The 24249-nt window shown below is 57.1% G+C and overlaps 2 protein-coding genes across 2 annotated transcripts in view; one reads left to right on the forward strand and one right to left on the reverse strand.

Moving 5' to 3' along the window:
• Positions 1–12689, reverse strand: part of LOC111160688 (glutamate ionotropic receptor NMDA type subunit 2D) — a 37259-nt gene extending 24570 nt beyond the window's left edge. Inside the window, exons 1-4 of the mRNA XM_022523976.1 lie at positions 12645–12689; positions 8924–9414; positions 4418–5037; positions 307–421 (exon numbers count right to left, since the gene is read on the reverse strand). Of these exons, the coding sequence (XP_022379684.1) occupies positions 307–421; positions 4418–5037; positions 8924–9388 (1200 nt within the window). The 5' untranslated portion in view covers positions 9389–9414; positions 12645–12689. The remainder of the gene's footprint in view (positions 1–306; positions 422–4417; positions 5038–8923; positions 9415–12644) is intronic.
• Positions 12690–15625: 2936 nt separating this feature from the next.
• Positions 15626–22994, forward strand: LOC111160790 (KDEL endoplasmic reticulum protein retention receptor 1). The gene is made up of 5 exons (XM_022524138.1): positions 15626–15906; positions 16570–16670; positions 16989–17147; positions 20810–21062; positions 22224–22994. Exons 1-5 carry the CDS (start codon positions 15816–15818, stop codon positions 22256–22258), a joined length of 639 nt encoding a protein of 212 aa, XP_022379846.1. The 5' UTR covers positions 15626–15815; the 3' UTR covers positions 22259–22994.
• The last annotated feature ends 1255 nt before the right edge of the window (positions 22995–24249 follow it).

Consider the following 24249-nt stretch of genomic DNA (forward strand, 5'->3'; position numbering starts at 1 on the left):
CTCCAGGGCGTGGACTTTGCAGGATGTCCTGGCCATCGGGGCCCTCCTTCCTCGGAACCCCGGGCCCCAGCTCCGTCTCCCTTAGATCTGGGAGTCTGGGCCCCATTTCCCTCTTCCCCTTCGAACCCACAGGTCCGGGCTCCCACTTACTTCTGCCAGGACCTAGAAGTCCGGCCTCCTTCCTCCCTCAGAGGCCAGAGTCCTCATCTTGGTCCGGACCAAGGGGTTTGTGTTCCCACACCCTCCCCATCATTGCCTGGGACTCCAGGCCCTCTCCCCGTGCCTGGGGTTGGGGCGGGGACTCACCACCTCCCAAGTCCTATCTCTGGTGAGGGAGATGACCACCAGAGAGGGGTTCACCAAGAAGCCATCCTCATTGAAGGAATAATCCCGGTTATCCCAGGTAATATTCATGAAATACCTGCCCAGGAGGAAGGGAAGTGACATGTGGGTACCTGGGCTGGACCTAAGTGGCTGAAGGCAGAGAAAAATCCCCTTTCTCTGGACCAGCCCTGCCCCTTAGCTGGAATTTCTCCCCCAAGACCCTGAACACCCAAACATTCCCCTTCTTTGTTTAGGAGTCTCTGCCTGATACCCAGCACCCCCTGAACAGGGTCGCAGACCCTTGGCCTGAGTTTGAGGTCCTCTTAAGAGACCCTGTGTGTTCTGGCCCCATCTGGCTGTGCCGGCCCATCTCTGATCCCTGCTTCCCCTCAAACTCCTTCCACCCCAAGCCCTTTCTGAATGCAAAGTTGCCCCCAAAACATATCGAGTGGTTTCCTATCTCTTGAGCATTGTAGGGGCTATGCTGTCTGCCTGAAAAATGCTTTTTTGTCCCTTCTCACCCTGATTGATTCTGATGCCTTCCAAGATTCAGCTCAAGTGTCCCTTCCTCTGGGAGAAGCCCCAGGAGGCCTCTGGACTTGCAGATGATCTTCACAATGCGTGGCACCTGTACCGTGAATGCCCGTCCCTACACCCCAGTCACTGCACGGGACCTTCAACTGCCATCCTCACCTCCTCGCTCGCCTCTGCACTCAATCCCCAAGTGCCACCTTCCTGCCCCCAGGATCTCTCCATGTCATCCCTGCCTTTCCATTACCACAGACCCCTTGGACCCTTGCCCCAGCCTCCTGCCAAGCCCCCAACCTCCATTCTCTCTCCTCTAATCTATTCCACACCCCACCCCCGAGTGGTCTTTCTGTATGTGAAACAGACTCTGCTCCTTTCCTGCTCATAACCCACCCATGGCTCCTCAGTGCTCCTGAACAAAGTCCAGCCTCTCAACCTGGCATTTGAGGCCCTTGTGGCCTGGCCCTGTCTGCACCCACCCCCAGCCTCATCACCCTCAACCCCAATTCTCTTCCCTTTATCCACCCTGAGCTGTTGTGGTCCAACATGCCTGAATTTTTCTCCCCGCTGGGCCTTTGTGCGATGCTGTTCCCCCTGCCTGAAATTTTAACCGCTCTTAGAAACAAATCCAAACCCCTTACTGTGGCCAAAATGCCCTATATGAGCTTGGGTCTACATGGGCCTCACTACATGTTTCTCCACACCCTATCCCCGCCTTACTCAGTAAGCTTCAGCCACAATGGCTTTGTTTCAGGCTCCCAAATGGGCAGTTCCAGCCCGAGAGAGCACCCCTGCACCTGCTGTCCCTCCTCCCTTCTCTTCATTCAGATCTTCCAACGGTTGGCTCTTTTTCGTTGCCCATTTCTTTTTTCTTACATCCAAATTTCATCTACTTAGAAAGACCTTTCCAGACAGCCTCACCTAACCTAGCACCCTGGGCATTGCTTTCTTTCTTTCTTTTTTTTTTAAAGATTTTATTTATTTATTTGACAGACAGAGATCACAAGTAGGCAGAGAGAGATTGAGGAGGAAGCAGGCTCCCTGCTAAGCAGACAGCCGATGCAGGGCTCGATCCCAGGACCCTGGGATCATGACCCTAGCCGAAGGCAGAGGCTTTAACCCACTGAGTCACCCAGGCACCCTGCACCCTGGGCATTTCTTACCATATTCTACCTGTTTCATCACTTGCTGGTATTTCTTCTTTATCCTGTTTGTTCACTGTTTGTCTCCCCTATGAGATTGTTGGCTCAGAACAGGGACTTTGTTCAACACCATGTACCCTTGTGCCCAAAGCAGTGCTTGGCACGTAGCAGACTCTGATAAGGACTCATTCAATAAATGAATGAATGAGCCATTCATCCGTCAGGTGTCTGCTTAGATGTCTCCTCCTCTTGGGGACCTCCCTGACCCCATACGCTGACCCGTGACAGAGTAGCCTAGTTTGGAAGGCTGATTGGGGCCAATGAAATCTGTCTTTTGGGAAGACATTGGCTGTGAGATTTGGGGTGCTGGGGGAAATGGGTGGTGGACAGGATAGGTTGAAATTATGAGTATCAGCAGAGAGAGCAGAAATTCTGGGTAAACAGTGAGTGGTAAGAGAAGAACTGGACAGCCTCTGGGAGTGGCAGGTCAGACAGAGAGGGGTGGAGGTGGAGAGAGTATGAGGGAGACAATCAGAAAGAGATGAAAGGGTAGCTGGTCCCCAGGCTTGGCCTCAATTCCTGGTGTCTGGGTTTCTGTGCATGTTTATCTTCCCAATAAACCCCCTTCTCCCTTAGGAAACTTGAATGAGACTCTGTCTCCGGCAACCAGAAATGTCCTGGCGCCGACAGTATTCCCGCTGGTTCTCCCACAATGCCCGGGCCACCTCCGTGATAGCAAGCATCACACTGTGTTGTCATTATCCCGTCCCTGTCTGCCACCCCTACAGGACCCTGTGTTCTTTGAAGAGAAGTCCATGGTCTTATTCATCTCTGTGTTCCCAGAGCCCAGCATGAGCCCTAGTTCCTAGCGGGTGCTCAGTAAGTATTTATGAACGAGGGATGCTTTTCTCACCCTCTTGTCCCTGGATCCTGTCCCCCAAGTCACCAATTCTCAATTCTCATCCCTTCGGTTTTCTTCTCCACCCATCACCACCTCCTTCCAAGATGCACCAAACCCTGTTCTCTTCTAAAACAACAGTGTGTTGGGGCGCCTGGGTGGTTCAGTGGGTTAAAGCCTCTGCTTTCGGCTCAGGTCATGATCCCAGGATCCTGGGATCCAGCCCCCCATAGGGCTCTCTGCTCAGGGGGGAGCCTGCTTCCTCCTCCTCTCTGCCTGCTTCCCTGCCTACTTGTGATCTCTGTCAAATAAATAAATAAAATCTTAAAAAAATAATAAAACAACAGTGTGTAAGCCGGGCACACACCTGTCCAGCTAGAGTCCACACCTCCCGGTCCTCTAGTCCAGACCCCGTGCAAGTAAGACCTTAGGACAATTGCACCTCCTCCGTCTGCGCCGCAGTCGCTAGCCAATCAGAATCGACGTCTAAATAATTTGCATGTGACGTGCCTGTAAACAACCAATAAGGCAGCCCCGGCTGCTCCAGGACATCCCTACTCTCTCACTTGCCAGGAAGGAAATTGCTTGCTCCCCACTTTTTCTCTTTTCTCCTTTCTCACGAGCTAGAATTCACACATGCGGCTGACCCCGCTTCGAATGAACCAAGAAGGTGGCGGAGCAACAAGGTGGGAGGGTCCTGGATTCCTGACCCATTACGTGGAGCAACAGAGCCACCTGATAACCTGGAACACTCATTTCTGGAATTTTTTTTTTTTTTTAAGATTTTATGTTTAAGCGATTTAGGGGTGCCCTGGGTGGCTCAGTTGGTTAAGCGTTCTGCCTTGGGTTCTGGTCATGATCCCAGGGTCCTGCTCAGCGGGGAGTCTGCTTCTCCCTCTCCCTCTGTCGCTCCCCCTGCTTGTACTCTCTCTCCCTCTCTAATAAATAAAATATATATATTTTTAAAGTGATCTCTACACCCCGTGTCCCCATGGGACACGAACTCACAACCCCGAGTTGTAGAGTTGCACGCTCCACCAACTGAGTCAGCCAGGAGCCCCTCATTTCCGGTTTGTTAAGTGAGGAAGAACAACTTCTATCTCTTTTGGGCCTCTAGATTGTTGGGTCATTTTGTTGCTGAAATTCAGCTTATACTCTAGGGAATATCATCATACCCGAGATGTCATCAACTATAGGGTGCATCTTCTAGGGAAGAAAAAATCTTCTAGCGAAGAAAAAGGTGCTATAAGCCATCAACTGCAAAGTATATCTTGATTTCAAAGACATGAAACTGGGAAAAAAATTTCATCTTCAAATCAGGAAATACCACAATACACTCACTGTGTCTTGGGTGCTTTTTCCAAATTACCTGATTTAACCCCAAGCAGGAGAGCGAACTGTATCAGTTTTACAGAAAAGTAAACTGAGGCTCTGAGAGGAAATGTGACCCATTTGAGGCTGCTCAGCCAGTGAATAGTCAGGCTCTGGAACCTTCCCACAGCCCTCCCACACCAACCCCACTCACCTATGCAGACTCTCCCCTCGGTGGGTGCGGTTCTGGGCACGGCAGTCATGGCCGAGCTCGGGCAGGAAGCCATAGTCACGTAGCAGAGCCTGGGCACCTCTGGCCACGATGGCCACACCAGCGGCCACACGCCGGGCCAGGTCATCCCGCCAGCCAGCCGAGCGCACGGCGAACAGCCCGGCAGGCAGTGGGGCTCCTCCTGGCAAAAGAGGGGGCTCTCCAGGGGCGCCTGAGCCTCCGCCTCCGGCCAGCTGGGGCCCCACCATGAACCAGACGTAGCCAGGCCCCGTGAGGCCAGCCTCCTCCGCTGCCCGGAACACAGGTTCGGCTTCCTCCCGGGCACAGAAGAGGAGGCGGATCTGCGCGCTGACGCTGCGGAGCTGGGCGCCCAGCACGGCCTCGCCTGCTCCCGGGTCCAGTGTCAGTGCCCCGCGGTGCTCCCAGCCCACCATACTGCCATCAGTCAGCACCTCGATGTAGGACAGGAAGGCCCGGTGGCCGGGGGCACGTGTGGTCACCGCCACAAAGGATGTCCAGTCGTACTCCTCCAGCACCTCAAAGATGACCTGGAGCTGCTGCTCTGTGGACGAGCCCAGCTGCAGGAAGGTGGAGCCCTTCTCCTGCGGGGAGGAGGAGGAGGATGTCAAACTTCCCCACAAGGGGACCCCAGCTCCCAGCAACCAGGAGCGTGCCTTCAGTTCCCAGTGCTCAAATGGACCTCATCTCCCAGCAACTGATGAGGGCATCCTAGCTCCCAGTGGCCACGGGTATGTCACAGATCTCAATAAGGCAACTGCATAGCATCTTCACCAAACCCCTCCCCTTTTCCTTGCTGGTGCACAGAGCTAGGCCTGGGTTAGGTTTAGCCATGGGACTGAGTTCTAGATTCATCCAGAAAAGCTCTCCCCCGTGCACCTTACTCTCTTCCCTGAGAACACATGCAGAGGCTCCAGGAGAGAACTCTGAAGTCCTATGCGGATTACAAAGCCATGAGAGGGAGGAGCCTGAGCCCCTCAGTCATCCTTTGGCAGAGAGCCACCTCTAATCAGGAACACCTGTTTGGATTTTAGATGAGTGAGAAACAACCTTCCATTGGGTTGAACCATCGAGACGTGGGGGTTTATCTGTCACAGCAGCGAACATTACCCTAGAACACACAGAGCATCCAGGGAGGGAACTACAGTCCCCAGCATCTACTGAGAAGGACTACATTTCCCAGCGTGCAAAGAGGGTACGGAAGGTACTGTCTCTCCCAGCAGGTTGCGGCTTTGCTGAGTGAACTTGCAGTTCTCTGGTTTTCCTCCTGCCTCCCTCACTTCTTCTGTTTTCTTTGTTGGACTCTTCCTCAGTCAGAATTTTAAACACAGAAGTGCTCTAGTGTTCTCTTTTCTTATCTGTCCTCCCTCCTTGGTGATCTCATCTAGACCCCTGTGTTTAAATATGGTCTTCTGGGGCACCTGGGTGGCTCAGTGGGTTAAAGCCTCTGCCTTCGGCTCAGGTCATGATCTCAGTGTCCTGGGATTGAGCCCCCGAATTGGGCTCTCTGCTCAGCAGAGAGCCTGTTCCCCTCTCTCTCTACCTGCCTCTTTGCCTACTTGTGATCTGTCAAATAAATAGACAAAATCTTGAAAAAAAAAATACGGTCTTCTGTGCTATCCACTATGGTAACCAGTAGCCACCCATTTAAGTTAATTAAAATTAAATAACATTTAGTTCCCTGGCTGCAATGACCACATGTCAAGTGCTTAAGAGCCACACGTGGCCAGTGGCCATCATACTGGACAGAGCAGATACAGACCATCTTCCTCATTGCAGAAAGTTCTTATTATGCTGCCCTGAATATGTTGATGGCTCCTCTCCTTTCATTGTACCTCTCTCTCGGGAACTCCAGACAGACCTATCCCCCTTTCTACTCAACATCTCCTCTTGGATTTCCAAGCAGCATCTCAAAATCAGCATGTCAAAATGGAATTCTTGATCTCACCGACCCCCACTCCCCAGGCTCAAACCTGTTCTGGGTCTTCTCTTCCTTATTCACTCAGCTGCTCAGCTCCCAAAGCTAAACCATCCTTTCCCTCACACCTAAACCAGGCGATCTTCCAGTCTTCCCAGTTCTCTGTTCAAAACAACCCCATTCACAGGATGCCTAGGTGGCTCAGTTGATTAAGCGATTGCCTTTGGCTTGGGTCATGATCCCGGGATCCTGGGATGGGGGCCCCACACCAGGCTTCTTGCTTATCTGGAAGCCTGTGTCTCCCTCTGCCTGCTGCTCCCCCTGCTTGTGTGCTCTCTCTTTCTCTGACAAATAAATAAAATCTTAAAAAAACAAAAGCAAAAAAAAAACACAACCCCATTCTTCACTACTGCTCCATCACAACCCTCGTTGACCGCTATCTTGCTTAGAGAACTGTAACAGCTTCATGACTGCTGCTAACTTTTTTGCATCTTCCAGTCCATTCTCCATCAGCAGCCAGAGTCATCTTTTCCAAAATATTAGTTGGATCCCATCTCTTCTTCGTTGAAAACCTTCCAATACTCCTACCTTAGAGTCAAAGTCAAAGCCCTCACTTTGGCCCACAGGCCCTGCATGGACTGGCCCTTGCTGCCTCTCTGACCTCATCTCCCGCCACCCCCACCTCTCTGTTCTTCCTCAAACACATCAAGTTCCTTCCAGCTTCAAGGGCTTGGCCCTTAGCTGTTGCCTCTCGCTGGGACACTCTCCCTCAGCTCCTTCATGCCGGACCTGCCACTTCTCATTCCTCAGGTCGAGATCATTTGCCACCTCCTCAGGGAGGCCTCCCCTGACTGCCATCCTACCGTTCTGCCAGGACGGATTTCACAATCTGTTATTTGCTTTCTGTCTCCCCATTAGAATGCAAGCTCCAAAGAGAGCAGGGATCCTGTCTTTTCTCCACCCCCCCCCCCCCCCTTTCACAACTATATTTTCGTGGGACTAAAACACCCCCCCCACACAGTCAGCCCTCAGTGAGAAGTAGTGAACTTTCTTCCTAGGCATGTGCCTGTGGTTTTACGTACAGGAGACAGTTGTCCTGAGCGGATGAGGCCGCCCAGCCTGCAATGAGAATCCTGACAGGACCTCATCCTTGGCAAGCGGAGATATGCCACGTTTCCAGCATTCAATGGAAGCACGACGGCCCTATGAGGACCCCTCTTTCTTCCATCCCGAGATACTGAAGGGACTGTATTTCCCAAAAGACAACGCGCGTACCCGAGCGGGCCACAGTACCCAGGTGCAGAGGCCCTTCCCAGAATGCCCTGGAGAGGAGAGAACTGCAAGCCCCAGGATGTAAGTGGGACCTAGTCGCGAAGCTACTGGCCCTCCACGTGGGGAACTGGTGGGGACTTAGGCTCCATCCACTTAGATGGCCCCATTCACCCTAGTACCGCTTACACTGGCTCCACCCCCAAACAGGCCCCGCCCCTTTTCCTACAGCTCGTCCTAGCCTATCCCTTCTCCTTCTCAGTGCGTGCAACCGGGCTCGGTCCAGGTCTTTCCTTTCCTACCATAAGTCTGCTCCAGCTGCCCCCCCCCCCCAGCCGTGCCCTTGGGTGGCAGGCCTCTTTCCAGGCCACAACCCGCTACCCCTCTCTCCTGCGGGCTCCTGGGTTGGCCTTCTAATTGGCTGGGGTTGCCTTTCTGGTGGGCCTTCAGCCTCCCAGGCCCAGCTTCTGGATTCTCGCTTTCCACACCTTACGACTGGGGTTGTGCTTCTGCCCAAACCCCACTCCCGGGACTGTTTCCCACTCTAGATCTCGCCCCTTTCGTCCTGAGCGTAGGCCCTGCCATCTTCCTGACCTCCCTCTGTGCCGCCTCACCAGCTAGCTCTCCCTTTGCCGGACTGCCGTTGCCCCCCCTTCCTGCATGGTTCTGCCCTTCCCAGCTCATCTGCGACCCCTCTCCTCCCGCTCCTCCTTTCACAGGATGGCTCCGTCCTCCCACCTAGACTTCGAGAGCCCTTGCTTGCTCAGCTGGCCGAATCAGTTGACCAAGTCCTTCAGTACCCTGACCTCCGCGTACCCTTTTCCTGGCCCTCTCCCTGCCTTCCTGGCTCCTGCCTCCTCACTAGACACCACCCCTTCCTGAACCCCGTTCCTTTCCAACTGACCCCTTCCTTGCTGATCCCCAGATCCTACTCCTCCCTCAGAGCTGGCCCCCTCTGGCACACCCTTTTTGTTCCCAGTCCCCGCCCCTCGCTGCCCTAACCCCGCCTCTTCCCCAGATTCCATTCCCTCCCCTGACTCCGTCCTCCCGGAGACCCTCAGTTCTCCGTACACTCTCCCAGGACAGGCCTCTCACCCTGCTCCTGGGTCAGTCCCCCTGCGGGAGCCACTCACCCTATAGGCCACGCCCCCAGTCAGCCCCGCCCCTCCCCTACACCGGACTCTACCCTCCCACCCCACTCCGTCGCAGAAGCGGCCCCTCCGTCTCGGCCCCGCCTCCCCCACCCGCGGCTGGCCCCGGCCCCCCCCGCAGGTCGCGCGCACCTTGGGCGTGAGCACGAGCGCGGCGCCGCCGTGCACGGCCACGATGGGCAGCGAGGTCTGCGCCGACAGGAAGTCGAGGATGGGCGCGACGGCGGGCGCGCGCGAGTCGTCCTCGAACACGACGCCGTGCACGCGCAGCCCCGACAGCAGGTCGCAGAGCTGCAGCACGAGGCTGCGCGGGTCCGAACCGTTGAGCACAAGCGCCACCGGTCGCACGTCCAGGCCAGGGCTGCGCACGGCCGCCGCCACTGCCGGGCCCAGGCGCGCCGCCTCGGTCGCGTACGCGGGCCCCGAGAACACGAGCGCCACGTTGAGCGGCCGCGCCCCGCCGGGGCCCCCGCCGGGCCCGCCGGCCCCGCCCGGTCCCGGCGCCTCCTCCGGGAACGGGCTGGCGCACGCCAGCGCCAGCAGCAGCAGCATCTTAGCGGGGCCCCGAGGGCCGCGGGGGCCACCGGCGCCGCGCATCGCCTGCGGGCCCCTCCGGGCGGCCTCTGACACGGGAGAGCGGGCGCGCCGAGCCGGAGAGACCCCGGGAGCGGAGAGGGACACAGATGAGAGGAAGACACAGAGACGGGGAGACAGAGAGAGGAGACAAGACAGAGACACGGAGAAGAGACAGAGAGGGAGAGACGCAGAGATAGGGAGGAGAGGGAAAGGTGGGGATAATAGAGACAGGGAGCGACAGAAACACACACACACACACACACACACACACACACAGGCAAAGGGAGAGCCAGAGATACGAGACAGGGAAAGTGGAGGTGGGTAATGGGGACAAAGAAGATACAGATATAGGGAAAAGAGATAGACAAGGCAGGAATGGGGAGGATAATGAGACAGACAGATGGGTAACAGACCCACAGAGATGGGATCAGAATAGGAGCAGAGAGAGACCGAGGGAGATGCGAAGAGAGATGAACACAAAGAGAGATGGTCAGAGAGAGACGTGGACAGGAATAAGGAGAGAGATGGAAGGAGAAACAGACCAGGAAAGAAAGGGTCAGAGTGACAGAGACAGGGAGAGGAAGGAGGCAGAGAGAGATAAGACAGAGTGACAGAAATAGGGAGGGAATGATAGGGAGGCAGGGAGAGATGCAGAGATAGGCAAGGAAGGTGGGAGAGATAAGAGAGGTGAGAAAGTTGGACAGAGACAGGAAGATGGAAAGAAGCCCAGAAAGACGGAGATGGACCCCACGGCCACCAAGAGACACGGACACACAAGAGATGGAGAAACAGGCAGAACAGATTGAGGGAGGAGGCAGGCAGAGCGGACAGAAAACATAGGAAGACAGAAATAGCGAACCAAGGCAAAGATCAAGACCCCCACCAGGGAGGTGCCCAGCACAGACATGAAAGGAAGGCCGGGAAGGCGGGTGGCAGGAGGGATCAAAAATAAAAGGAAGAAAAGTGAGGGGAAAAAAATGAGAAAGGGAAAAGGGGTCAGGTGTGTGGGGGGAGAGAAAGAAGAGAAAAAGAAATGAGCGGGGCATCCCAAGGAGAGAAAACACCCCCAGGACCTTACCCCCCACCTCGACCACAACCCCCAACCTGTTTTTGTCCCCCTACACTGTCCCTATCCCCCCCCAAGTCTCAATGAGAGCTAGAAAGAGAGTCACGGCCCAGACTGGGTTGCAGGTTTGGGGGGCACAGCTGTGGAGAGCTGGCGGGGGGGCAGGGGTCCCTGGCTCCCAGCCCAGAGCAATTTAGTAAATTAGAGGAAATACAGCATCTCTTCCTGTGTCCCCTGTTGAATACTAGCTGCCTGGGGTGGTCGGGCTGGGAGCCCAGACTCCTGGCTCCTGGGTCTGAAGGAGGAGGGCACTGGGGGCCTGGACTCCTGGTTCCCAGAGAGAGAGAGATTAGAGCCTGCACTAGGGGCTTCCTGAGGGGGTGAGTGTCCAGAGGGGGAAGAGTTCTCTCTTGGCTGTCAATCAGGCTCCTGTCCAGTTGCCATGGTAGCGCAGGCCTCCTCTACCCCACAGATAGGGTGGGGGAAAGGCCCACACCCCTTCCCCTGCTTACAGGGCTCACTGCCCCCCCCCAACACCTGCCTTCTTAGGGATCCTGGGCCACGGTCTCCCAGGGATGGGGGTGGGGACTCCTAGTGTGCCCGTCCCTCCCAAATCCTGGCTCCCCTGGCCCCTCCTCTCCTCTGCCCTTCCCCAAGCAGCTGGCTCAATCAGTGCTCAGAATAGACCCCCCCACCCCAAAATAACCCACAGCTGTGGCCTGGCCCCCGCGGGGTTAACACTCATTCTCTCCTCCCTTCCCCGTGGCTTCTCATCCCTCAGACCCTCCTCTGCCTCTCTCAGACCCACCCCTGCTTGGCCTCTGTCCTTGGGGACCCCAGGGTCCTGTTCCCCGCTGAGGCCCAGGAGGGCAACTCCAGCCCCACCCTTCTTAGGAAGCTGGGTGCTGAGTACTCTCGTGGCGAGGGCAGTCTCCCACCCCTCTAGGGTCTGAGTAGTGGCATCTCTAGCCACTGGGGGACTCTGGAGGCCCAGTTCCCAGAACCTATGCCCTCAGGGATCACATTGCCCAGGCCCTCAAACTCCACCTTGTCTCAGTCCCCAGGTCCATTCCCATGGGGCCCAAGAGCCGAACCCTCTCATCCCCTGCCTGTCGGAGACTCAGGAGACTGGGCCCCCAGCCCCCTCTCCCCTCAGACACAGAAGCTCTCTCTTAACTTCTCCCATAAAGACTCAAGATGAGTCTCAGCACCCTTCTCCCCCAGGACCCGGGAGTCCAGGTGCTCAGTTCTGTCTTTTCCCAGGACCCAGAATTCTTGAACCCCTCCAGCCCCTAAACTGGGTGCACAGACTCCTCTATGCCCAGAAACCAGGAATTCAGGTCCATAACCCTCTCCTCTCTTAAGAACCCCCTTTTTGCCTCAAACCCCGTCAGTCCCAACATCCTGGGAGGCCTCCCCCATTCCCCACCAGCTCCAGCCTCCTGTCATCCCACTCAGGTCCTGTACACAGCACAGGCTGTCCCCCAGCTAAGAAGGAGGAGGGTGCCAGAGATTCCTGGGGTGTCCCTGTCTCCATCACTCCCCCCTCAATCCATCACAGAAGAGGCAAGAGGCCACTTTGATCAACAGCCCGCCCCCCCTTCGCAGCGTGCTGCAGACGGCATTCCGTTCCGTTCTCCCCCCCCCCCCCCAGCTTCCAACACCGTTCTCTCCCCACCCTAATCCTGGTGCTCAGAACAGGCTGGAAGGGTATTCCAGAACCTTGAGGAAGGGGTGGTAGCTTGGGGTGAGGGGTGCTCGGGGCCTGGATGCCCTCAAGGTCCTTGGCGGGGGTATTAATAGCAGACTCATAGCTCTGAGAAGGGAGAGGAGAGAGGGAGAGGGCCGGCCAGCGATGGGGGAGACCAATGCGGGCAGGGGGATGCAGAGGGAAGAGATGATGGGATGGAGAGGTAGGGGATAGAGATAGATATGGGGTGTCAGGTATGCAGTGCTAGGGAGACGGTGCAAAGTGTCCGAGAAATGGGGGGTTAGGAGGTCTGAGGAGTAGAGACCCAGGAAAAAGGGGCTCAGAGAGGGAGAAAGAGAGGGGGCGGAGGAGAGCCTCCAGGAGACAAGGGAGCTGGGGAGGGCCAGAGACCCCTGCTCCATGCCACCCCCCCTCCCTGAGGCCCCTGGCCAACTTTCCCTGTCCTAGATCTGGGGGTCCACATTCCCACCCCACCCCTGCATCCCCTACCCGGGCCTTACCTTTTCATGACCCTGTTCTGTGGGGGGTATTGCGGGGGGGGCAGGACCGGAACCCAGAGTCCAGCGACCCAAAGATTTGGCGGAGGGCTCAGGGAACCGCTGGGGGGCCAGGCCCTGGGGCGGCGGCGGCAGCGGCGGCGGCAGCAGCAGCAGCGGCGGTGGGGACCTCCCGCCTGTCCCCGGCTCCTCCGGCTCTCCCTCCTGGTCTTCGGTCCCGTCCTGCCCTGTCTGTCCCCCAAGGTTGCGGCCACCCCAACTAGGCGAGGACGCGGCTACACATGTTGCGCTGGAAGTTGGGCCCCGGACATTGCGGAGGCTGTCGGGGTGTCCTCTCACCGCCCCGACCCCGTGGGGATCCCCCCTCCGCCCACCTGGGGTGCCCCCCTCTGCCGCTTCAGCCCCGGCTCCTCCCCCCTGTCCATGTGTCCGGTCCCGCCTCTCCCTGGCTCATTCGCACCCCCACCCTTTGTGCCCTCAGTGCTCCCCCCTTCCAGCGTCTGTGTCTGTCTGTCTGTCTGGGTCACCTCTGAAGCCCGCGGCTGGTGTGTGTGCGTTTGTGTGAGGGGCGGGAGGGTGCCTGTCTGGGGACCCGCTTGTCCCTTCCTCGCTTGGCCACCTCCAGACCCCCCTCAGCACCCCCACACTCAAACCCAGGCAGAAACACACACATACACACACGCATACACGCACGGCCTCACTTCCCTGGGATTCCCCCTCAACACCCCCGGAGCTTGAGGAGGGAGACATACACACACACACACAGACACACAGACACACAGACACACAGACACACACACAGACACACACAGACACACACACAGACACACACACACACACACACACAGGGGGTCCAATGGGGGCCGGGCTGCCACTGCCGTCCGGGGCTGTTCGGACAGACAGGAGGACACAGGCAGCTGGGGACGCCAGATGCCCGGCCGGACGCAGGCAGGAGGCACAGAGTCCAGGTACACACCATCCATTCGGGTTTGGGGGGCTGGGGGGAGGAAACTGGGGGCCCCACGACACCTAGGCAGGACGCTCAGAGTCGGTACAGACAGACAGACCCCTCCCTCCCTCTCTCCCTCCCTCCCTCCCTCAGCCGCCGCAGCCTTTACAGACACACCCCCCCCCTTCACCAGCCCAGCCCCAGACACCCTGACACACAGATCCTCACCGGGCAGATGGCAGACGCACGAGAGACCCCTGGGGGCCAGGCGGACCCACCCAGGTCAACACCCCCCAGCTGGGCACTGGTGGCCGAGGGCGGCTGCGGGCGGAGGGTGGCGGCAGCAGCCGCTGCTCGGAGGAGCTGGAGCGGGAGGGACTCGCACACTCGCTCTGTTCTCGCACACACACACTCACTCGGGATGCGATTAACATTCAGTCCCCGTCCGCCCCTGCCGGGAGACCCACAGCCCCCCTCTTGGCCTCCCTGGGGACCCCTCCTCCTGCCGGGGCTGGGGGAGGGGGCTGCCCCCAACCCCAACTCCCAGCCTCCGCCTTCCTCCTGGGACAAGAGAATGAGGGGTCACAAATAAAAAGGGAGGAAGTGTGGGTGGTGGGGGGCGGGGGGGGGGGGGGAGGGGCCGGTGGAGGGGAGGGAGGCAGGGACTCAGAACCCAGCATTGACACAGTGGCTTTGGTCCTGGACTCCAGGGCCTAGGGGCTACTGCCTTCTGCCCCCTCCCCAGTTTGAGGCTTGAGAAGCAGGAGGCCATTCCCAGACTTCCGTCTCCGCTGTGCTAGGACCCATCTTTTGGCTTCTACTGCCCCAGAAGCCAGGCTTGCAAACTAGGTCTCCATTGTGAAGCCAGGAGTCTGGGCTCCCAGCCTCCTCCTCTCTCAGATTTGGCTATTCAAGTCCCCAGCCCCCTCCTCCCTCCAACCCTAAAGTCCCCCAGTGCCTTCTCCCTCAGATCCCTTCCTCCAGGCCCGGTCCCCATGGGGCACTCAGACAACCCGACCCCCCAGCACAAGCCGACTTCAGGGGCCCGCAAGTCCAAGACTGATGGATGTCACCCTCAGGCAGCCCATCCATCCAGGCCTCTTCTGCCACTTCTGCTACTGAGGTACCCTGGCCTCCGTCACCCATGGGTACTCAAACATCCAAGAGGAAAGCAGTGACTGCTTCCTCCTAGACACAGCCTGGACCCCAGAGCGGCCCTTGGGGCCCCTGTCCAGCTCGTGCCCCTCATGCTAGAGAGGCTGGGCCCACCGTTCTCTAAAGTGCTGGGGTGGGGTGGAGTGCAGGGCCCCTGGGCCCCTGAGGGCAGAGCCCAGGACAGTGCGTGTGCACGCCTGTGAGGGGACAGGGCTGTGGGGGGCTGACTCCAGGGTCTGGGAGAGCAGGGGTGACAAAGAAGAGACTGGGGACCTGAATCTGTGGGTCCCATGGGGAGGGAGGGATTGTGCATCGAGGTTCCTGCGCCAGGATGCTGGAGACACAAGTCGGTTGAGGTGGGACCCTAAGTCTCAGGGAACTGGGCCGGCGGGGGTGGGGGTGTGCACACTCTTGGGTCTGAGGGAAGAAAGGGGCTGAGGTTCCAGACTCTTGGGTCCTAGGGGATGAAGGCGCTGAGGATCCAGACTCCTGGGTCTGAGGGAGGGGCTAGGGCCTGCTTTCTGTTTTTTTGGGTGGATTGGACCTGGAGGCCCCTGAAAGGCCAGTGTCTGGGGCCCTGTCCAGGATTTTTAAAGCTCACAGACCAGCCTCCCGAATCCTTGACAACGGCAGAGGCTGGGAGGCTGAGCTGCCGCCCTGGCAGAGGCACAGATCGCCCGGAGGAGCAGGCGCCGGATTTGGGATTTTCAGATCCCATCGACCCCGCAAATTCCTACCAGGCAGCCTTGGGGGTGCCTTTAGCGCCGATTCTGCAAGCTGGGAGATGAGGGATAGGGGGCGCCGGAGAGCCGGAACTCCGCCCTCGGGGGCGGAGCCTCCCGCCGGACTCCTCCCCCTCCCGCCCTCCTCCCTCTTCCCATCTGCGGCTCCGCCACCAGCTCCGGCCTCGGCTCCCCCTCCCAGAGCCCCCTCCCCGGAGCGGAGCCCACCCGAGGGCCCCTCTCCCGCCCCCCCCAAGCCCAGCCACCCGGCCAGAACATCAGCCCCGGGGGGCAGACCCCCTCCAGCCTGCCTCCCACCAGCCCAGCCCTGCCAGACGCCCCCAAAGCATGAATCTCTTCCGATTCCTGGGAGACCTCTCCCACCTCTTAGCCATCATCTTGCTACTGCTCAAAATCTGGAAGTCCCGCTCTTGTGCCGGTGAGATGCCCACCGGGGCGGGAGAAGGGGGGAGAGTGCGGGGGACATCCCAGGACTCGGGGAAGGGTTTGGAGGCACTAAGGGGACGGGTCTCCCCACCCATTCCCCGCCCCCCACTGCTTGCTGGGGATCCCCCTTCCAGGTCCGGGGTCACTGGAGGGTCAGTTCCCTTCCCCAGAATAGGGGTGCATACACTTGGGTGGGGGTGGCTCCGGGCACCCAATTCAGGTCCCGCGGGCCCTTCTCTGTTGGCCCCAGGATTTCGGGGCTGGGAACCGGGAGCCGTGGCGGGCAGGGAGGTGGCTGGGAGTTGGTGACGTGGACCGTGGCGGCCAGGAAGGGAGCGGGAGAGCGGCGACCGGTTTCAGGGGGCTGAGGTCCAATGGGGTCCTAACGAGGCCCCACCTTGTGTCCGGACTGTGGGAGGACCCCGAGGGGGCTGGGAGTGGCGGTGAGGCCTAGCCTGGGACAGAGCCTCGGGCTGGAGTAGCTTCGGGGCCGGGCTGCCCCCTGGCTGTGGCCGTGGGAAAAGGCCCTGCTCCGGCGGGGAGGGCTGGGGAGGCCTCCAGGGACAGCTGCACTCTGGAGCCAACTCTGGGATGGTCCCAGGCTCTGGGCCTCGCGGTGCAGCCCACGACCAGCCTACCCCCCACTCTCTCACAGGGATTTCAGGGAAGAGCCAGGTCCTGTTTGCTGTGGTGTTCACTGCCCGATACCTGGACCTCTTCACCAACTACATCTCACTGTACAACACGTGCATGAAGGTAAAGGCTCTGCCCTTCCTGTGGGCCTCTCCTGCTGAGGGGGGAGCCAAGCAAGGGTCCTAGGGAGGAGGGAGTATGGATTCCAGACTTCTAGGTCCAAGCGGGGAAGGGGCTGGGGTTCCAAAGTCCTGGGTCTGAGGGAGAAGGGGGCTGGAGGTGAGGATTACTGAGTCTGAGGGAGGAGGGGCTGGGGGGTGAGGACTCCTGGGTCTGAGGGAGGAGGGGGACCGGAGTTCCAGACTCCTAGGTTCAAATCGCTTGGAGCCTCAGGCCCTGTGCTTTGTGCTGAAGCGCGCTTCTTGTCATCCCCCTTGGCAGGTGGTCTACATTGCCTGTTCCTTCACCACAGTCTGGATGATTTACAGCAAGTTCAAAGCCACTTATGATGGGAATCACGACACATTCCGGGTGGAGTTCCTTGTTGTTCCCACGGCCATCCTGGCGTTCCTGGTCAACCATGACTTCACCCCTCTAGAGGTAGGCTACCTGGCAGGCGCCCTGTAGTGGCGGGCGGTAGAACGGCTGTCAACAGTGGACCTTCTCGAAGGCTTCCTTGTGCAGGGTTTGCTCAGACTTCCTTATTTATTTTATTTTTTAAAAGATTTTATTTACTTATCTGAATGAGGGAGAGGGAACACAAGCAGGGGGAGGGCCAGAGGGAGAAGCAGGCTCCCTACTGAGCAGAGAGCCTGATGCGGGACTCCATCCCAGGACCCTGGGATCATGACCTGAGCCAAAGGCGGACGCTTAACCGACTGAACCCCCCAGGCGCCCCGAAACTTCCTTATTTTAGGACATACAAGTTTAGCACATAGGTTTGGGAGTCCGATGGTATTAATGCAGTAACAGCAGCACTCACGGCGTTCTAGGTGCTGCTCTAAGCATTTCTTTGTACAGCAGCCCCATTTTACAGAGGAGGCAACTGAGGCTTAGGGAGTGTAAATGACATGTCCAAGATCATTGGCTTAGTGAATAGCTCCGGAATTGGGAACGGGGTTTCTGGAGCCAGGCTACTTGGATTTGAATCCCACATCTGCAACTGTCTATCACTGTGACCTTGGGCACGTTTGACTTTACTTCTCCGTGTCTTGGTTTCCCTATCTGTAAAGTCCCGATTGGGTCATTGTGAGGATTTACTGATCATGTAGCATGTTCGCATGGTTAAACACCTAGACTGTGGAAGCAGAGAGCAGGGGTGATTCAAAACCAGCTTCTGCTACTCAGCAGCTGCGGGACTGTGGGACTTTGGGCAAGTCTGTCATTTTACTGGGCCTCAGTCTCCTTGTCTGTAAAATGGGGATAATCAATTCCTACTTCATAGGGTTCTTTTTTTTTTTTTTAAGATTTTATTTATTTATTTGACAGAGAGAGAGCACAAGCAGGGGGAGAGGCAGGTAGAGGGAGAGGGAGAAGCAGGCTCCCTGTGGAGCAAGGAGCCCAGTGCAGGATTCGATCCAGGACCCTGGGATCATGACCTGAGCTGAAGGCAGACGCTTAACCGACTGAGCCACCCAGGCACCTCAAAATATATTTTCAAAAGCACTGTGAAGGCCAGACAAATTTGACCAAGGGAAGCATTGGCTCACAGGTCCCAGGAATGTCAGAGGGAGGCTGTACTGTGCTGTGGCGGGAACCCTGGGCTTGGCTATAAGCCCTGGTCTTTGCAAACATACCATCCTCACCACTTTTCTGGAGCACTTACCCATTCTGCAGATGAGGAAATAGAGGCTGGGGGAAAGAACTGGGGCTTGCTCTAGATGGAGGTGGCCAGACTAGAACTCAGGACACTTGACTCCAGCTTTTGCAATTCCCTCACTCAGATGGGGGAGGTCACTCATGCAAAGTATTGGCACCCACTGTATGTCCTGCTCTGCACTGGCTGTTCTAGATACCTCATCCTCTGACCCCTTGGCCACCCAGGACGCAGACATCCTCATCCCCGTTTCTTAGAGCACTAAGATGAGGCTTAGAGGGGAGAGCTCACAGGATTTGAACCCCGGTCCACCACCCATGCTGTTACCTGGTGCATGCTAAAAAAAAAGATTTTTAAATCGTGGAAGAAAATTATTCTTTAAGAATTGAGACATCACGGGGCATCTGGGTGGCTTAAGCATCTGCCTTTGGCTCAGGTCATGATCCCAGGGTCCTGGGATTGAGGCCCATGTCGGGCCTGCTTCTCCCTCTCCCACTCCCCCTACTTGCGTTCCCTCTCTCGCTGTCTCTCTCTCTGTCAAATAAGTAAATAAAATCTTAGGGAAAAAAATAAAAAGAATTCAGACATCAGGAATAGAGAAATTAACACGATGAAAATATGATCTTCCCTCTGCTCTTCTGTCATAATTCTCTTCCCCAAGGGTGGTCCCAGGGGTAACAGTTCGGAGTGCATCAATTTAATGGGTACGTTTTTTGGAGAGCCTCGATATGCTCGACTTGCTGAGAGCCATGCTGGAGGATTCTGAGTGATCATGGGAGCAAGCGCAGGAGTGCCTGGGCAGGAATCTGTTTCTACCCCTATTGTAGCTGTGCGACCTTGGGCCTCAGTCTTCTCTGTGTAATGGGAATAACAATGGGATTCAGCTCCTGGGATTAAGACATAAGCCAGCTGATACCCATAAGGTGGTAGAGGAGCGCCTTGGCTATGGTAAATGGTGGGTGAGCGTGAGATGTTCCCCCCTTTTCTCCCATAAACCAAAACAACGGGAGGAGCCCCACCCGCCACCTGGCCTTGTGCTCTGAGGGGAAGTTTCGGTGGGTGGCACACCAAAAGTCTCCCAGGTGGGACTTTCAGGTGGCTGAGGACTGAGAAGGAACTGACAGATGTCTGTAGTCTCCCTTCCCCCTCCTACAATGCCCTGTCCGGCTCACAAGTGATGATTGTCACTGTTTTCTAAATGGTGGCCGGTGACAGGCACATGGGGAGCTGGCTCCCGTTCACTCACACATTCATTCAGGCATCGAATAGGTGCCTGGCTCTGTGGCCATGGGGTGAACAAGATGTGGGATCCTAGGCCTCGTGGAACTCGCTCTTGTTCTGGTGAGAGCTAAGAAGGAGGACAGAAGGGGGTGATGTGATAGTCCTGGGGGTAGGACTGGTCAGGGGAGGTCTCTCTCAGAGGCAATAGATCAGTGAGGCTATAAGGAGGTGGAAGAGGCCAAATATGACAGTCTGTGGGGAGAGCTGAGGGAACAGCAAGTGCAAAGGCCCTGGGGCAGGAAGGAGTGTGGCGTGTTGGAGGACCAGCTAGAAGGCTGCCTCTTGGAGAGCAAGGGAGGGAGTAAGGGGTGAGGCTGGAATGGACCTTAAAGGCCACCGTTAGGAATTTGGAATTTATTCTGGTTGTGATAAGCAGCAGTGACTGGACTTTAAGCCAGGGAGTGAGAGAACCTGATTTATCTCTCTAAAGATTTTGCATTGAATGTCATCCCAGCAAGGATGATTTCAGCCCCATTTTAGAAATAAGGAAGCGGAGGCTCAGAGAATCTGGGTCTCTTGTCCAAAGTCTCATAGAAGGGAAATCTCAGAGCCAAGATTCCAACCCGGGGCGCCTGGGTGGCTCAGTGGGTTAAGCCTCTGCCTTCAGCTCATGTCATGATCTCAGGGTCCTGGGATGGAGCCCCGCATCCAGTTTTTGCTCAGCGGAGAGCCTGCTTCCCCATCTCTCTCTGCCTGCCTCTCTGCGTACTTGTGATTTCTCTCTCTCTCTGTCAAATAAATAAATAAAATCTTAAAAAAAAAAAAAAAAAAGATTCCAGCCTAGTCTGCCTCTCGGAGGGGCATGACTGCAAAGTACTCAGGAGCACTGCCTCCAAACCCTCGCTTCTCATCCCAGTTGTGTTGCTTCCTAGCCACGTGCTCCTGGGCCGATCTCTGGGCCTCAGTTTCTTCATCCATAGAATGGGGATGCCAGTGATAGGATCTCCCTGCTGGGGTGGTGGTGAGGATTAAATTGGGGGGGGAACAGATGACACAGGCAGAATGGTGTCTGGCACACGGCAAGTGCCCGGTCAGCACTGCTGTTCCCGTTCTCTCTCCACCGTCCCTGCGCCGGTGCCTGCGAGGCTGTCCGCCGCCAGCTCCCCCACCCTGTCCCCCACCGCCTCACCCTGCTGTCCACCCCTGCTTCTTGGGCTCCGCACAGATCCTCTGGACCTTCTCCATCTACCTGGAGTCGGTAGCCATCCTGCCCCAGCTGTTCATGGTGAGCAAGACGGGGGAGGCCGAGACCATCACCAGCCACTACTTGTTCGCGCTGGGCGTCTACCGCACGCTCTATCTCTTCAACTGGATCTGGCGTTACCACTTCGAGGGCTTCTTCGACCTCATCGCCATTGTGGCGGGCCTAGTCCAGACTGTCCTCTACTGCGATTTCTTCTACCTCTACATCACCAAAGGTAGCCTGCGTGGAGCGCCGGCCGCAAGGCATCCTGTCCCGTCCCCAGCTCCCGCCCTGCGTGGGGCCCAGGCTCTGTCTCCCTAGCCCTGTAGCCCTCAAGGGAGGGCAGCCTTCCTCTCCTGGCTTCTGGGGCCCCAGGCTCACTGCCCTCCTAGGAGTTTGGACCTCCAGCTCCCGCCTACCGAAGCACCAAAGCATCATTCTCCTAGTTCTCCTAGCCCCTGTGTCCCTGCGGAAGGAACAGCAAGGCATCCGGGGCCCAGGGTCCTGCTGTCTACTGCAGACCAGCAGCCTCCCGTGACCCCACAGTGAGCGGGCATCCCTCTCCCCAGCCCCTGGGCCTTTGGCGGATGAGGAGGCAGGACAAAAAGAGGGCAGGAGAGGCCTCTGACGTTTCTGCTCTCAGAATCCATCCTAGGCCCTCCTCTCGGCCTCAGGTTCCAGGTCCCATCAGAAAAAAAGTCACAATTCTATCTCCCCAACCCCAGCAGCGCTCAGAGAAGGAAGAGCCTCCTCTCTGTTGCCTGGTCTCTGTCCTCACCCTCTGGGACTCAGGCCCACCAAGGTTCATACACTCATTCCTTCAGCCATCCAGCAAATGTACTGAGCACTTTGCTGTGTCCCCGGCCAGGGCTAGGCTCTGGGGGAGCAGCGGAAGGCAAAAAGGCGGCCCTCCCCTCCCCTGTGGTCTAGGCGGGGCTGGGGGAGATGGTGTAGGAACAAGGAGAGAGAGCTGGCTACAGACAGCAAGAGAGAGGGAACCCAGGGATGGGTTGGGGACAACCGGGGAGGGCGAGGGGAGTGGTCTGAGAGGGGGACGATGGAAGCAGGGAACCAAGACACGAGGAGCCGGTCAGTATGAAGGAGAGAGGGGACAGTGAGGGCAGAGCGTGGAGACAGCCTGCGGGCTTTCCGGATTGAGGCTGGGCAGGTGGGGGTGGGTGATGGCACCTGGCCAGCCCTCCTGGGCCTTGGACCCTGTCCTTTTGAGACCCCGAGGTGCCTCTTGCCTGCACTGCTCAGCCCAGCCCTGGGCAGTTAAGGCCTGTCCTCCCCAGCTCGTGATGCGGGGTCCCACGGCTGACCCTCCAGCCCATGTTGGAGGCTGTCTCCTCCGCAGGGTCCCTTGCTAATACCTGCCCCCTCTGTCTCCTTGCAGTCCTGAAGGGGAAGAAGCTAAGTTTGCCGGCGTAGCCCTGAGCCCGGCCATCCCTCTCCTCGGCGGCCCCGCGAGAGGCAGAGGAAGGCAGCGAAAGACAAAGAGCCTTCCCGTCCAGGGGTGACTTTTTAAAGAACCAACCTCTCCACACTCCCCAGCCCCCCCTCCTGCTGGGTTTCGGGGGGGGCGGTGGAGGACCCAAGTCTTGGGGAGCTCAGGACCTGGGGTGTTTGTAGTTTTTTGCCTTTTAGAGAAGAAGAAAAAAAAAAATCTTTCCACTATTTAGTTTTTGATTCTGATGACTCCCTTCTCTTCTACTCTCTGGCCCCCGATTTTTACAAACTGTTTTTGAGTGTCCTGTGGGGTGGGGCAGGGTTGGAGATCTTTTCCCTCCCCCAAGCCCCTTGGCTTCCTTCCAGATCCTACCCCCAGCCCGCCAGTTGCCAAACACTAACCTTGCACACACCCACCTGTCTGACCTCCCACCATGGCCAAGAACACAGCCTCCCCGCCAACCCCCCCCAAAGTTCAGGACTGGGGAGAGGGAGGAGGGGAGGAACGGGCTCCCTGATTTTTCAAGATAATTTTTTTCCAGAGTTTGGGTTTTTTGGTCTTGCCCTCATTTTTTTGACAATTTGGGGGAGGTGGGGGTGAGGGGGCCGGACGTGGCAAAGGGGGTTGGCCTGAGGGTCCCTGTGGCTCATCAGCCACATTTTTGTACAGAATTGATGGTTGAGTCTTTGTTCTCTTGAAATAAACCGAGGAAAATGATGCCTCTTTCGCTACTCCTTGCCCTCTCTCTGGTGTTTGTGGGGTCCCTCCCGCTCCCCCGCCCCCGTCTGCTGCTCCTTCATCCCGTCAACAGCCTGCAGGTGACCGAGGCCTGGGGAGCAGGCAGGTGAGAAACTGGGCTCCCCAAGACTCTGAGTTGCACCCTCATTCCTCATGGCTATGATGGGGAAGAGGTTTCGGGGGGTGGGGGAAAGAAAATCTTGAAGATTCTCTTTATCCTGGCATAGAACTTCCCTGGTGGTTCTCCTGAATCCCAGGACTGCCGAGAACCTTCCAAAACACGTGATTTAGAGGTCACCAGTGGGCAGCCCCTGTCCTACCCTCATCTGCCATTTTGTTGAGCCACTCTGTTTTCTTTAGAATGAATGAATGAATGAATGAATGAATGAATGGAATCTGTTGCCAGCCTTTAGAAATCAGATTTTTCACATTGAAACCCAGATTTCTGGCTTCTCTTAGAAAAGACTCTGTCACTCTGACAAGGCCGGGTCCTTGCTTCCGGGTGGCAGCAGATGGCTGGAGCTGAGCTGATGGGACCAGAGCCTTCCATCTCAAACGCCGGGACTTGGCTAAGGGGTTGCTCCCATTTATTATCGGGCCGACACTGGCGTTTTTTGTTTTTGTGTGGTGGACTTAGAAGAAAAGCCAAATATTTTCCACGTCTCCCTCCAGATCGGCTTCACATCTGGCCTCTTACTTCCTTCACTTGTGTTACCTGCCTGGACCTTGTCAAGCTCTTGAAGTTTTGCCCCCTGGTTTGGGCAGACTCCCTAGATGTCTGCCAAGAACTTCCCGAACCATGCTCGGTTCTGTTGGATGGCTCTGGACGCTTCAGCAGGCAGGAAGCTGGCGTTTCCTGACCCTAAGTGCCAGGCAGGGTGCGTTGCACGGATGAGGCCGCTGGACCCCCAAAAGCACCCCTAAAGGGGAGTACTTTGTGGAGGAGGAAATCAAGGCATAGGGACAAGTGGCAGAAGTGGCGTTTGTCCCTGAGCTTCCTGATGCCGCAGCCCGTGCATCTCACCACCTCTGTGGTTTTTCAACTGTTTTTGTTTCTTTCTTGTAAGCCAAAGCACCCTCTGTTGACAGGAATTTTACCCAGAAGGCCGAGAGGAAAAAAACGCAGGAGGATGACTGCTTGGGCCATGATTTGGGGTGGGGAGGTGGCCCTTTTCTCTGTGCCATCTCAGCACCATCAATCGAAATGTGGTCGAGTCTTTAGTTTTCCAGCCAA

This window comes from Enhydra lutris, unplaced genomic scaffold (assembly GCF_002288905.1).
Source record: "Enhydra lutris kenyoni isolate GAN:26980312 unplaced genomic scaffold, ASM228890v2 scaffoldscaffold77, whole genome shotgun sequence".
Taxonomy (NCBI): domain Eukaryota; kingdom Metazoa; phylum Chordata; class Mammalia; order Carnivora; family Mustelidae; genus Enhydra; species Enhydra lutris.